This window comes from Sphaeramia orbicularis, chromosome 3 (assembly GCF_902148855.1).
Source record: "Sphaeramia orbicularis chromosome 3, fSphaOr1.1, whole genome shotgun sequence".
NCBI lineage: Eukaryota > Metazoa > Chordata > Actinopteri > Kurtiformes > Apogonidae > Sphaeramia > Sphaeramia orbicularis.
Genome location: NC_043959.1, coordinates 26,908,297 through 26,922,516, shown reverse-complemented (window position 1 = coordinate 26,922,516; position 14,220 = coordinate 26,908,297). Strand labels below are relative to the sequence as shown.

General features: G+C 37.0%; 1 protein-coding gene across 1 annotated transcript; it reads right to left on the bottom strand.

The window, feature by feature from the left end:
• Positions 1–1,353: 1,353 nt before the first annotated feature.
• LOC115437149 (apoptosis regulator BAX) lies at positions 1,354–13,779 on the bottom strand. The gene is made up of 6 exons (XM_030160300.1): positions 13,513–13,779; positions 7,645–7,693; positions 5,308–5,469; positions 4,619–4,751; positions 4,281–4,385; positions 1,354–2,486 (listed from the first exon to the last, which is right to left on the bottom strand). The coding sequence occupies exons 1-6, from the start codon at positions 13,586–13,588 to the stop codon at positions 2,388–2,390; spliced, it is 624 nt and encodes a 207-aa protein (XP_030016160.1). The 5' UTR covers positions 13,589–13,779; the 3' UTR covers positions 1,354–2,387.
• Between the last annotated feature and the right edge of the window lie 441 nt (positions 13,780–14,220).

Below are 14,220 nucleotides of genomic sequence, written 5' to 3'. Positions count from 1 at the left end.
TTTGCTCTCGTTTTGATTGAGACGACTCTGGCAGGACTCACATTACATACATAATGTGCGTTTAGAGCTGTTATATTAACGGCCAAAGGTGTGAGAAGTTTTCATCGCCAGCGCTGATAATGTTAACACTAGCATGACGCTACTGGGAAAATTTTAAGTAGTTACTGTAGCTGAACCAATGTTTAATTCATAAATGTTCACAGTTCAGTGATGTTCTGTTAACAGTACAATAGTTATTCCACTGATGAACTATCCCTCTATAAACACACAGTTCATATTTCCCCATCTTTAGCAGAATGTTATGTTCAGCATTTGGAAGAGGTAGGACGTATGTTTAGGCAGACATGATTCCACAAATTAAACATATAAAGACTATGTCAAATTACTGAAGATGTTAAATTAATGACATGAAATTCTACTGACTGTAAGGCTGACAAGTCAAAAAGTGCAAAACAGAATACACAGCAAGGCCCCCCCCCCCAAAAAAAGTCATATACTCTACTTTTTCACATACTCTGTTTCACTGAGCCACCTTTAACTTTCATTACTGTGCACTTTCCCATGACATCATTTCCTTAAACTTATTTAATCTCACATTTATTTCTATGCTTTTTTTGCACATAACATCACTGAACGTGTCTAACTGAATCGACCACAGATCATAACACTGCCCCCGCAGGCTTGCAGTATAGGCACTATGAATGATGGGTAATCACTTGATCACTCTGGAACAAGGTCAATCTAGACTCATCATCAGATCACATGTCCTTTATCCATTTAAACACAGTCCAATCTTTATGCTCTCTACAAACTGATGGTTGTTTAAAATTAGAAGCTTCTCACTGCATCAGTTAAAGTGTTAAAGAACTGAAACGCATTAATCGCTACAGTAATTAACAAAGAGAAGGATCTTAAATACAGAAGGAGAGTTATTTTGGCAAGACTGTGTAAATAAAAACATAGGAGAGGAATTTCCAATTACTGGTTTAACCCATAAAGACTCAGTGCTACTTTTGTTGTAGTTCCCAGATATTTTTTTTCTCTACATTTAACATTTCTTAAGTGATTTGTCGCCATTTATTATAAAACAATCCTCTGACTTTTGCATTTTTCCTGTAAAAATCTGGTATTTTCCAATATTTAATGTACTGATCATATAGATGTTCATAAAAGCTCAGATTAAAGTTGAGGGTTATTATATCAAAAACTGAAGAAAAACATTTTCATCAAAAATATAACATTAAATGAAAATAAAACAAGAGTCTCCATCCACTGTCATTGATCAAACTCCATGTGTTGTATCGTTGAAACAAAGTTGTAGAAGATGACAGTGTTTCCACGTTCAGAGCCTCTGTGCGTCCAAATGGGTCATATCTGATGACCATTAAAAAACGACAAACTGCATTTTACACCAATTATTTACATATATTAATAGGATTAGTGGATCAATAGGTATTTTACATTTTAGATCCGTAAATGGTTTTGGCCAACAGTGGATGTTCGAGTCTTTATGGGTTAATTTATATCAACTGACATTTCATGAAGTGTTGCAGAAAGCAAAGCATTTTAAAAGCACTTACTTTTCTCCTTACTTGGAATTCCTGAGACTCAGAAATAACTTAAAATAAAACTATAAGTATTTAGGCCTGCAACTAATGATTCCTTTCACTGTTCATTTATCTGATGGATATTTTAGCTTTTAATGATGTCTAATTTATCCAACAAATTGTAAAAAAAAAAAAAAAAAAATTGCAAAAAACATTATTTCTCTCAGCCAGGGATGATGAAAGATGAAAAAAAACATACAAGCGTAGCATTGCAGCAGAGATCTTACAGTCTATACCCTGGTCAAAACTGAGGTCTGACTGTGTTGACAATGTTCTGCAGCGATGCCCAGGGATGAATGTTTTGGATGCTGTGAGAATTTCAGACGTTCTCAGGATTAAAAATCATAATTCTGCATAGACTCCAGACCATGGACCCCTGCCAGAAGCGAGGTAGAAACCGTGGAAAGACCGAACTTGAGATCTGGCTCTCCTGGGGTCAGGTACGTAGCTTTACTTAAACAAGAGCATCGTCATCTGCTGAGAGTCTCCAGTATGGCTCTGATGGAAGTAAACAGTTGCTGGTTAAGAATGAGAATACCTGATGGAGGAGCTGGTTCTAAATGTATAAGTCGTTGTGGGAAACCTGAGAGGACTGGAGTTAATCTCCCTCTTAAGTACAGTACTTCACCTCCTTTGGTTTATGGAGATAGAAGTCGAGGAGTGGTTTTAAATCATGCCTAAAAAACATCAATGTCTTTTTAAAGATAAAATGAGAAAGCTACATTTGTCCAGAAGGGAAGGCTGAAGCTCCGGTTGTGAGATCCAATGGTGTGATGTTCCTCAGCGAGTTTTCCGGTAGTAAACAAAGGCTGCCACCAGCGCTACTGATGCAACTATGGCTACTGTCCTCCACCGAGAAAAACCACGGATGACCCCCTCCTACAAAGACAAAGACACCAAGACGTTAGTGCTAAGTATGACCCAACCCAATACCCTGTGATAAACCTCTGAATTGGGCCCAACCCAACATGTAAGGCCCAAATGACTGGTGACATTATGACTTCCACCAGGAGGTATTGTGATCACTTTGCTTTGTGTGCGCGCGTGCGTGTTTGTTTGTTTGTTAGCAAGATAACTCAAAAAGTTATGGACAGATTTTCATGAAATTTTCAGGAAATGTTGATACCGGCACGAGGAAGAAATTGTTAAATTTTGGTGATGGGGGGGCAGATCTGTCTTGGTGGAGGTCTGCGCTCTCCGAGTGCTTTTCTTGTTTATTTAATGTTTTCAGTCTGTCCTTTGTGTGTTTTGATTGTGGTAAATGATTTAAATGGTCTTAGCCGTTTAATGTTTGTTCAACTATTTTGGCAAAGATATGTTGTGGTTTTAAATGTGCTGCTTTACCTCGTAAGTGCAGAGCATTAAAAAAAAAAGAGTAGCTTCAACTCACCTATATATTATTATGTTTGATGTGTATCTGCTCATATTTTGTTTGCATATAAATGGAACAAAGGTTTATAGGTCAAGGTGTGGAAATCATGTACGTAAATATTCACACAGAGCAAAAATATAAAACAACTCCAAGTTCATGCTGTTGTGTTTGATTCATTATTTTACTTCTACACAAAGCTCAAAATCTCTATTTTCACAAGTTTGACGACTATTGTAAAGTTGTTCTTGTTCTTTTTCTAACAGAACACATTAAATGATTTTTTTACCCATTACCCACAGTTATATTTCTTCAGTTCTGTTTAGCTTATGATTATTGAGGGAGATTTCCAAATCAGAAAGTTTTAAATGCAGATAAAATTAAATTTATGTTCGACTCCAAAACCAGAAATAAAACTATATTAATATTGCTATCTGCACTAAAAATGGTTATAAAAAAAAAGTGAAAGGTGACTAAGGTGATTACAGACAGAAAATTGGTTTAAAGTTTTAGATTATGGTGACATTCTATAAATGCATGCTTCAGATGCTGTTTATCACTGTTTCAAGATTTATTACTAGTGATAACTATAGCACTAACCATTGTGAACTGTGAACCCAAAGTTGCTTGGCCCTGTCTCTCTTTAAGGTGTGATAAACACTGGATGGTACTTCCTTACAAATGTGCTTATTGGCATTCTACATCAGTATATCACTGTATCACTATCTTTTAATATGGGCACCCATAAAACACACTCAGATAATTTTAGTATTATGTTGCAAGTACCACCTTTTTCTAATGATCCTGGAAAATCTAGTTTTACTCACAACAACATGAAGACACCAGTTAAAAAGTTTTAGCCAAACTAAATTTTTATCATGCTTTACTGGTTTTAAAAGTGTTATTTCATCTTTATTTGCTAGGTTTTCCATTTATTACACTCAGAACATGGGTAATCAGTCATGATAAAAGCAAAACAAACAGAAAACCAAACAAAAAAAAATTTGAGCGCTATTTCCACCAACTGTTGTTATCACTATTTTCTCTCAGTTATATTGTAAATGAGACTTTTACCTCAACATATTCTGAGATTAAATAAAGGTTAAAAAGATATTGTGGCACTTATCACCTTTATTATTTTTGACAGTCAACATATTAATACAGAATACCTCCATTAACATACACATACAGTATGTAGTGACTTTTATTAATTTAAGAAATTCTAAACACTGTTAAAGTCATTCAACCACCATTTAAAATACACAGAGATTAAAAATGATGAATTTGCCCATCACACCACTCACCCAGCCTCCCTGTTGTACAATCCAGGAATAGAGTGTATCTCTGATGACCTGAAGAACCCAGCTGATGACTAATCTGATGTTCTCTAAATGGTTTGTCGTCAGTGCCTTTAAAACCAAAAGAAATTGTTATAGACTTCCTACAATCAATACCTGTACATAATGTAAGAATACTGCATTGCAACAGACAGTATTTTTGACATCAGTTGGAGGGTAAAATGCATGAAAACTGTCTCCAACATAACAAAATGCAGTGCAAATCATCATTCAAACCCAAATGTTAGGTCAAAAGAACAAAGAAATTTGAAAAAAAGTCCACCACTAGTGCACAGCAATGATACCTTGTGTATGAGTCTGTAGGCCAGATGGAAGAGAGCCACCACTCGACCCCAGTTGATGCCATCTGCAAAGATGCTTCGGGCCACTTGCATGAAAATGTCCTGAGCACAGTTTCCCTGAACCTGGCTGATCAGACTGACACAAGACAACAGCTGATTTATTAAGCATTATAACACTCCTAGTCAACTTGTGAACAGATAGATCATCATATTAATAAACACCAACTTTCACTCATCTTTTCCTTTTCATATTGTTGATTTATTTATTTTTTTTTTTTTTTTGAAAGCCGATATTAGGAGTAAAAATGTTTTAAGATATTTGATCAGGCACCTGTGTGGGCAGCACCTGAAGTTCAATAAATGTTAAAAGAGTACTATGTGTACTCTTTTAACATTAATAATTTCATTTATATTGCTGCATAAAAATCTTAATTATCTGAGTGTTTCAATTGTATTTTATGGTCAATGTGCTTAAACAAAAAAAACACAACAAAAATAATCAGCTTTAAATATTGGCCTCAAAAATCGGCTGTAGATATTGGCCATCAGCTGACCAAACCTTTTTTTTTTTTTTTTTTTTTTTTTTTAAATTGGCATCGACCTTACAAAAACCCATATCGGTCTACCTCTATTGTTGATTGTATCATATTGTTAAGTCTTTTTTAAAATGTTTTCTGACATGAGCATCTTACTGTTGAAGCTCCGCATTCCTGTTCATCTCATCTGCTATCCTCAGCAGCTGTTCCACCACTTCTTTGATATTTGGATCCTGTTGTTCATTTGGCCGTCCTCCCAGGTCCACAGAGGACACATTTCGATCAGGGTCCTCAGTATTTATACGCTCAATTACATACCTACAGGAAAGAAAACTTGAATTACACAGGGCGGACTAACCACAAGATTACTACCATTATCAACCAGAGTAAGAAAAAAAGTATCACAGAAGTATTTGTACAGGTACAAAAGAGTAGCCAACACCCACCAAACAAAGCCTGGACACTAGGATTGATGTCAGGTGTATGTTTCAAAGCAAAAAACAAAGAATACTGTCATTGGGTGTGAATATTCAAGTCAAATACTGTAAAGACAATACATTTTACAATGGGGACGAGTTCTGCCTGCAGCTAACACTGACAGTAAAGAGGTGATGCTATTTATATTTTTCACATAAGTATGATGTAAAAGTGCAACAATAGGGTTCTGAGATTCCCTTTTAATCATTTTAAGAAACTGAAGCACAATACAGATCAGCACAGACAAAACTGTGCAACAGATGGACAAACAATACAATTTATCAGATGAATTCATTGATGTCAGGCTTTACAAATAATATAAGAAAAGACTTTGAACCATAATTAAACTTGATCATGTGCTTGTGCTGTGGTGATGAAATGCATCCATAAAGGACAGTTCAGATGAAGGCTACGCAGAGAGATGACACCAGTTTAGAACGGTGCCAATAAAGGCTGCAGTGACATGAACTGGACCGTCTCAACTCAAACTGGTTGATTGCATTGCATTGCATTATTCAGTTTGACAAATCACTAGTGTTTGGTTTTGGAACACCACAGTGTATAGTGTATATCTTTCTAAGTATTTATGGGCTGTTGCACAGTGTTACTGTCAGCTGTTTCCCCCATAAATCCCGTCTCCATTGTTAGAGGTGACACCAACTCCTCTACACAGAATGCTCTAAGAACACACATGAAAAATGCAGTTATAGTAGGTAACTAAATATTCTTTAAGATGCTATGAACAATATCTACTGTCGCGGAAAAAATTAGTAGACCACCCTTGTTTTCTTCCATTTCTTGGTCATTTTAATGCCTGGTACAACTAAAGGTACATTTGTTTGGACAAAAATAATAACAAAAATAGCTTATAAGAGTTTAATTTCAGAGCTGATATCTAGCCATTTTCCATGGTTTTCTTGATAATAACCAAAATCACTTATGTTCTTACATCAATGGCTATGGTACTGTACTGACAAAAACAGTGCTTTTAGGCATTCCATGTTTACCTTTCTGTCTGTTTTAGTCACATGATACAGACAAAAGTTAGTACTTGAATGCATAACCACTGTTTTTGATGACTTTGATGGTCTAATAACTTTTTTCACGACTGTAACAACAAAAAAGCCCAAAAATCCAGGAGATAATAAACTGCCTCATCACAATGGTCTGATCTGGGTTTAAGTCTTTTCCTTTCTAACTGAATGCATTTTACATTTTTCTATTGTGCGAAAATGTTGTAGGTTTGATAGTAAACTAAAAACAACAGCCTCATAGAGGCTAAGAACAATGCATTAAAATATTTACAAAATGGACTTCAGTGATGAAGAAGTGGTTTACTGGGTCGAGGTTGTACAAAACTATTCATATAGTTCTAGTCATCAAATGAAAAATTCTCCCAATACACAGTGTGACCTAACTGGTTCCAAACAGAGTGTAAAAACCATAGTGTGACGACAGTTCACCTGCTGCGAGTGGAACTGTCTACGCTCTCTTCTCCATTTAACTATTGGAAAAAAACAAACAGAGCTGAAGATACAAACCTTTAGTCAACATTCGATTAGGGATGGGTGACACGGACAAAAATTTAATGTTCATTCTTCTCTGATGATTAGCAACCAACTGATTTTTTTCCTGTCTCTTGTTTTACTCTAATTATAATATGAACAATATGTGCATGTACAAAATTAACTAACACACGGCTCTTAGAAGGGTGTCAATGAGAATTATTTAACATAGAAATTTTTAAGTAAAGTATCATTCACTTCTTTGTAAAGGTTTGTTTCAGATCAGTCAGTAACAGGTAATCAGAGCAATTATGTGTCATTTGCAACAAGTGAAAATGTCACAAAGACAATTGCAATAGGCTCAGTTGAAATTTAACTTCACACAGGAAATACTACACCTATAAATCATTACCTACAAGTTCAACAACATGGTTCTTGTATTCTGTGCAGTATCCATGTGTTAAAAACTACTGTAATGTGATGTTTTTATGTATAATAAGATTAGATTTACCCTCTGAGGACCACTGCTCCTTGCTCCAAAATGGGATCATCACAGACATCTGTAAAAAAAAAAAGAAAATTAATTAAGCTATGCTAATTCACCCAAAAATGGTTATTATGTGGATTACTGTCTATTAACTGATTCAGTTCAATTCAGTTTTATTTATAGAGCCCAATATCACAACAAAGTCGCCTCGCAGAGCTTTACAGAAATTGTTGAATTAATTTTTAAAAAAATAAAGTACAATGAAAATAAGCAAACAGTCAAGTAATCAGTTAGTACAGTGGTCCCTAACCTTTTTTGTACTACGGACCGGTTTCATGCATGAAAATTTTCCACGGACCAGGTAGAGGTGCGGGGGTTCCAATAACAAAAACCTTTGTCAGTTCAGAGCATGTGATCTGAAACACATACACTGTATATGAGGCAATTACAATGATTCTACAGTATAATATCAACTCATCCTAATGCAGAATCAGTCGGAACCCTGGACTTGTTTCCCTGCAACTAGATGGTCCTATCTGGGGGTGATGGGAGACACACACTCCAATTGTGTTCTGTATATTCAGTCTACTCTGGATTCTTGTCTTGGTGGCTGTCATCGCAGAAAACCCAGCCACACAAAGATATAAGGTTGGAAACGGAAGAAGGACTTTCAGGGCTTTTGTGGCGGTATCCGCATATTCTGCTTTGACTTGAATCCAGAATGCAAAGAGGTTTGAAGTTGTCTCAAACATGGATTAATGTGCTGGAGCAGTTTTGAGGTGCTTGTGTGTCACCTGTTGCGATGAACCTGTAACTTAGGCAGGAATCATGATATTTCCTTATAAATGCAGCTTTCTGTTTGCAGGCAGTCTGTGACCCTTCTGCAGCCTCATCGTTTCTTCCCGAAAAAGTTTTCCAGTGAATTTTGTTTTTGGCTCATTTCTTTAGCTGGTGTTACTACTGATTCATGAAATGGCGCATCAGAGTCAAGAGAGGTTGTGAGGCAAGGGCAGAAATGGTCGCTTTTCAAAATAAAATCTCAGTAAGACTAATGGTAAAAATTGCTTTAATATTAACCACAATTTTTTTTTCTTTGCAGCCCGGTACCAAATGATCAATGGACCAGTCAGGGCTTTAGATTACCTTAATTTGGGCACATCAGATGCTGGAATCGGCGGAGGGGGTGGGTGCGGGATTAGATTTTTCAACAGTAATTCCTGTTTTCTTAGACTATTTCAGATATATTCAAGAGTATGAAGGCATGGATTCCACAAGTCTAATTTCCAGAAGTATTGATCAGCATATGGCCAGCTGATTTTAATTCCAAAATCACAGGACTGCATGCATGCAGATAATTCATATGTCATATGTTTCACTGCGTTTGTTATGTGAGCGGCCTGAACTTATAGGTCGCCCACGAGGCATGGTTGTTGAGAGAAAACCTTTGGCGTACAACGTACGAGTCAATCTCCAAGCTCTCATCACCTCTCATTGGCCGAAACGGGTGATTTAGACCAATCAAACGGCGCAAATATGTCATACCTGCTGCCAGACAATAGTCTGGTCTTGTCTGTCTTTTATGTTTTGTGTGTCACTTCCTGTTTTATTTTGTTAAGTTTTCCCTCATGTGTCTTGTCTGTCGTCTTTACTTCCTGTTCCCCGTTCATCCTGACCTCTGTCCTGATTACCTGTCTCCGCCCTAATTTGCTCCACCTGTGTCTAGTTGTCTTCCCTCCCTTTTGTGTATTTAAACCCTGTCTTTTCCCCTTGTCAGTCGCCAGTTTGTAACTCCAGTAGTTCAGACCAGCGTACTTGACCTCGTTTGTTCGTTTGCTTGCCTGTTTTTTGACCTGTTTTGGATTCCTCGGTTTCTCGTCTTCTGCCTGATCCCTGTCGGTTTTTGTCTGCCTCATCTGATCTGGTTTTGACCTTCTCGCCCTGACTACCGGTACGTGAGTTTGCCTAGTCCTTATGTCCTGTTGCTCGATTGTTAGCCTGCCTGTGTATGACCTGTTTCCGTCCCTGACCTCCCTTTGCTTTTCCCCAGTCGGGGAAAAGACTCCTAACACCGCTCGGGGAGACGGGCTGCTGCCCTCGATCCGGAGGACGAATCTGAGGAGAAAATCCCCAACCATTATCCTCAACATTCTGTCACTCATTATATTTTTTCACCTGTGTGTGAACAATAAACCTTTTGGAACTAACTTTTGTTGTCGGAGTTCTGCATTTGGATTCTGTGTTTGTGCTAACGTTATCACAAAATATGACTTCTGCGGGAAGCATGAATACTTGTGCTTTCCTGTTCGGTACATATGTGTTGTTGTCAATGTTTTCTCTGTCGTTATGAACAAGCCTTGTATATTATAACTGATGTGTTTTACGGGAGGAAAAAAGCAGGGGCGAGTGAGTAAATACTTTCGTTTACACTCTGCTCTGGCCTTTTTTTTATTTTTAATTTGGGGACACTAATTTGGGGACATTTAATTTGGGCACACCGTTAGTCGGCCCAGCCAAGGTGTAATCTAAAGGCCTGCCGGTACCATTCCAGGGACTGGGGGTTGGGGACCCCTGAGTTAGCAAACAATCGGTGAAGCAAATGGATCAATGTCCTGGGCAAGTGATGAATTATTGATCAAAAAATATCCATTAAAATAAAAACATTAATCCTGATACAGTCCTACAGTTCAAAGTGGCATCTTCAGAGAACTTTCTCCACAAAATTAAAGTGCAAAACCCAAAGGCTTACGATGTACTGACTGTAAGTTGTAATGAAATTCTTAAGTATGAAAAACTTATATCTGGCTAATGTCACTCAATCAATTAGTCAGTTACAGATCTGGTCACTACATGCTTAGAAGGTTTAATACATTCATCTTCTGCTTTATCTTGTACTGCAGGTCTCTCTGTGTTCAGGTTTATTTCCTAAAAACAAACTGCTGTACACTTGAAAACATAAAGAGGGGGTGAAGAGTGTCCTAGTCAGTACAGTACATATTAAACTACATACAACACTACATCATGTGAGAGCTATTACAAACTATCCTGAGCCTTATGGTTTTGGTTTTGGTTTTACTTTCAGTTTTGCAGTGGATCCATGTTACAGAGACAATTAACTGACTGAGAAAAGCAGTGTCAAATGCCTGAGGGATAAGATTTTAAGTGTATGATTAAAGATGATTTGAACAACAAAACAGATGATATAATTCTTGCAATGAAAAACTGACAACTGAAATGCCATCTGTGAGCACTTATCGGTGAGTTAATGCTTAATAGTAGTTTACTGACTAGGTAAAATGGGCATTTTACAGTCATGATATTGTAACCTCTAAACCACAACTACAGTCAGCACAGAGTTCCTACGGGTTCCTATAAGTTCAATGTAAGACTTTTTAAGACCTTTAAGACTACTTGGAACAGAATTTAATGCCCATTTCATGGCCATACTGGCAAAAATTCATGACTCCTAGACTTTAGAAAAATGTATTTATTTACTCCAACTGCTCCGAGTCATTTCTCACTGGGGGCTGCAAAGTTAGAGATAATTGGTTCCTAATTTCAATATAAATTGTCAGGTTGGAGCAGGTGGAACTGAGTCGACTAATGTTAGTTTCTTTGCAGCTTGGACATTTCCCAGGCACAATTAAACACAATACAGCAAATAAGTTTATGGAACTATAACTTAAGACCTACCGTATCAAATTTAATACCTTTAAAGACTTTTTTAAAAGTATTAAATGTGGATTTGTAAATTCAAGACTTCTCAAACTTTTACAGACCCCACGGGAACCCTGCAGTAGTTTATTTGACCTCAGGTCTAATTAATGGAGCAATAATTTCAAGATGCACTGCATGTTCATTCATTAGTGGGCTCAAATAAAACAAGCAAGATGATTCCTAGAAAAAAATTACTAAGTGAAATATCAAACTAAACATCTCAAAATGTCATTTATCCTTTCATCTAATTATTTTTATTTCTTAACATGGGTCGTCATAATTTGCTAGTCTATAGATAACATGTTAAAGAAGTCATTTCACCCCTACGACTTCTTTTGAACAGGACAGACTCTAGTCTCTGTTTGAAGACCCCAAGGCTGTGATGGATTTACACCTAGAGATGACATCTGTAGTCATTATACCTTTTACACCAAGTGACAGAAATGAAAACCACAAATGTCATAATTTGTAATAGTGATGAAATGACTAAGTGGAAGGAGAAGTAGAGTGGATTGATGGCCTTGGTGGAAGTCTGTGCTCTTAAACATTACATACTCACCATAACATCCACTATTTCATGTTCATCTACAAATGTCTTCTGGGTTTGTCACCGTTCGTCCTACCTTTGCCATCTAGTAAATCACATCTGCTGCTATAACACGAGGTCATCACAAAACCTTACACTAAAAATACCCATGGTAAAATTTGTCATTGCTCAATCACATTTTCAATATGGACTGGAATGAGCTTCAAAAAACTGAAATTAAACAATTACGTTTCAATTTCTGCATTTAAAAAGTATTATGGATGTATTTTTACAGACACATGGTGCTGCTTTGGGTAAATCATGACTAACAAGCAGCTGCTGCTTATATGTGTCTTTAATGTCTGTTTTATTTTTAGTTCCTTTTTAATCATTTAATCACCTTGTATTTTTTGTCACGTCAGTTGTCATTTTAATGTTGTTAAGGCTGTATGTTCTGTGATCCCCTCCCCCTCAAGAGGCTTTGCCTTTTGCCAGGTAGTTCTTGCAAATAAAAAAGTTTTTATAATGACTTTCCTGGTTAAATACAGGTTAAATAAAAAATGAAAGAAGGAAAAACTGAAACTAAACAACTGTGCTTCAACTTCTGCATTTAAAAAAGTGTTATGGATATATTTTAACAGACACAGGCTACTGCTTTGGGTAAACCATGACTAACGTGCAGCTGCTGCTTATATGTGTCTTTAATGTCTGTTTTATTTTTAGTTCCTTTTTAATCATTTAATCACCTTGTATTTTTTATCATGTCAGTTGTCATTTTAATGTTGTTAAGGCTGTATGATCTGTAATCCCTTCCACCTCGAGAGGCTTTGCCTTTTGCCAGGTAGTTCTTATAAATAAGAAGGTTTTTGTAATGACTTACCTGGTTAAATACAGGTTAAATAAAAAATGAAAGAATGAATGAAAAAAAAACAAAACAACGAAAGATCACTTTGAAAGTCAGTCACATCACGTTTAAGGCTGACATATTTCACCACCAACATTAGCAGTGGCACTTCCCACCCTGAGTCATCATCAACCCTGCCCTTTAACCCCATATTACAGATATCATAGCTTGATAGTGTGTAGCTCTATTTAATGGCATTTTTTCATGCTTGCTCGCATTTCAACAGCAATTTACATCACATGTACATCTCGTCCAGACGTGGAGACAGCCCATCTTACATCAACAGACCCACGATCTGACTCACACTGTGACTCAGGAACAAATCTGCCACTTTATGACTTTGTTTACCTGCAGGTACACTTTGGTTAACGGACAGGACAGAGTTAAGGCCTTTACCACTGATAATACTGAGCTCAGGCTAATACTGACAGAGATTGACCAGTGTCTCCTACTTGTTTAACTTAAGTGTGTTAGCTGTATGTGACATTAGGGCCATTTAATATGTTTAAAGGATGGTAGAAAAGTCTGTTTGGACATAATAAGTGGTTGGAATTAGCATCTGCAAACACCCCAACACAACAATGCTAACTAGCTAGCTAACCTAAAAGTCAGTTTAAAGTACTCAACTCATCCGTTATGTATGAGAAAACTGTTATTACACTATTATATTTACGGTGTGTGACATCTGTGGTTAGTTGTAGTGGAAAATCTTAATAGTTATGTGAAAACCTGACATGGCTTCACATACCTTCCCCACCCTCGGCGCCTTGAGGCTCCCGTCCTCCTCCTCCGTTTTTCTCCTCTTCTTTTCGGCTGTCAGCCATAAGTAGTTCCCTCCAAAAAACCGTCCACTCAGGGTAAAAAGTATTTAAAAAAATACTAAAACTTTAGTGGCGACATTAAAACTAATGTTAGTCCAGCTGGTGAAGTTTCTAAAGCGGACGTGCCAGCTGAGAGAAAACTTTTCGTCTCCCTCAGAAGAACACGAAGTAACACGGAAGAGCGTCCGAGTTGGAGTCGCACAGACCGGCTGACACGCCCCGTTCCCCCCGGCGGGGACGGAGCCCGGAGGAAAATCCCGAAGGAAGTCACGCACAAAATCACATATAGTTAAACCTGGACACGAACTACCACCGACATAATGAAATTAATCTTAGGGAATAGTTACATTAGTCCCACTGTGTTACTATCTCTGAAATTTAAGACACTATTAATTTATATGAAAACTGTGTTACATACATAGTGTAACAATATGTCTTACATTCTTAACAAGATTCATGCTGTGACACTATATTTTCATGCAATAATGATATTCTTACATATAACCAAACTTTTAGGCCTTATCTGGAAACATGGAAGTGCAGTACCTGGAATGTCCACCTCAATGTGTCTCCAAATACAATCATTTAACATTAAGTCATGTAAAAATGTAGAACTTTACAGCGGATATAAATAT

Bases quoted from the DNA above. Each gene is read 5' to 3' on its own strand.
- LOC115437149 (XM_030160300.1), bottom strand. From the start codon at position 13,588: ATGGCTGACAGCCGAAAAGAAGAGGAGAAAAACGGAGGAGGAGGACGG. The intron at 5,470-7,644 runs GTAAATCTAATC...TCTTTCCTGTAG, and splicing joins GGAGCAGTGGTCCTCAGAGG to GTATGTAATTGAGCGTATAA. The intron at 2,487-4,280 runs GTGAGTGGTGTG...TTGTCTTTGTAG, and splicing joins TTGTACAACAGGGAGGCTGG to GAGGGGGTCATCCGTGGTTT.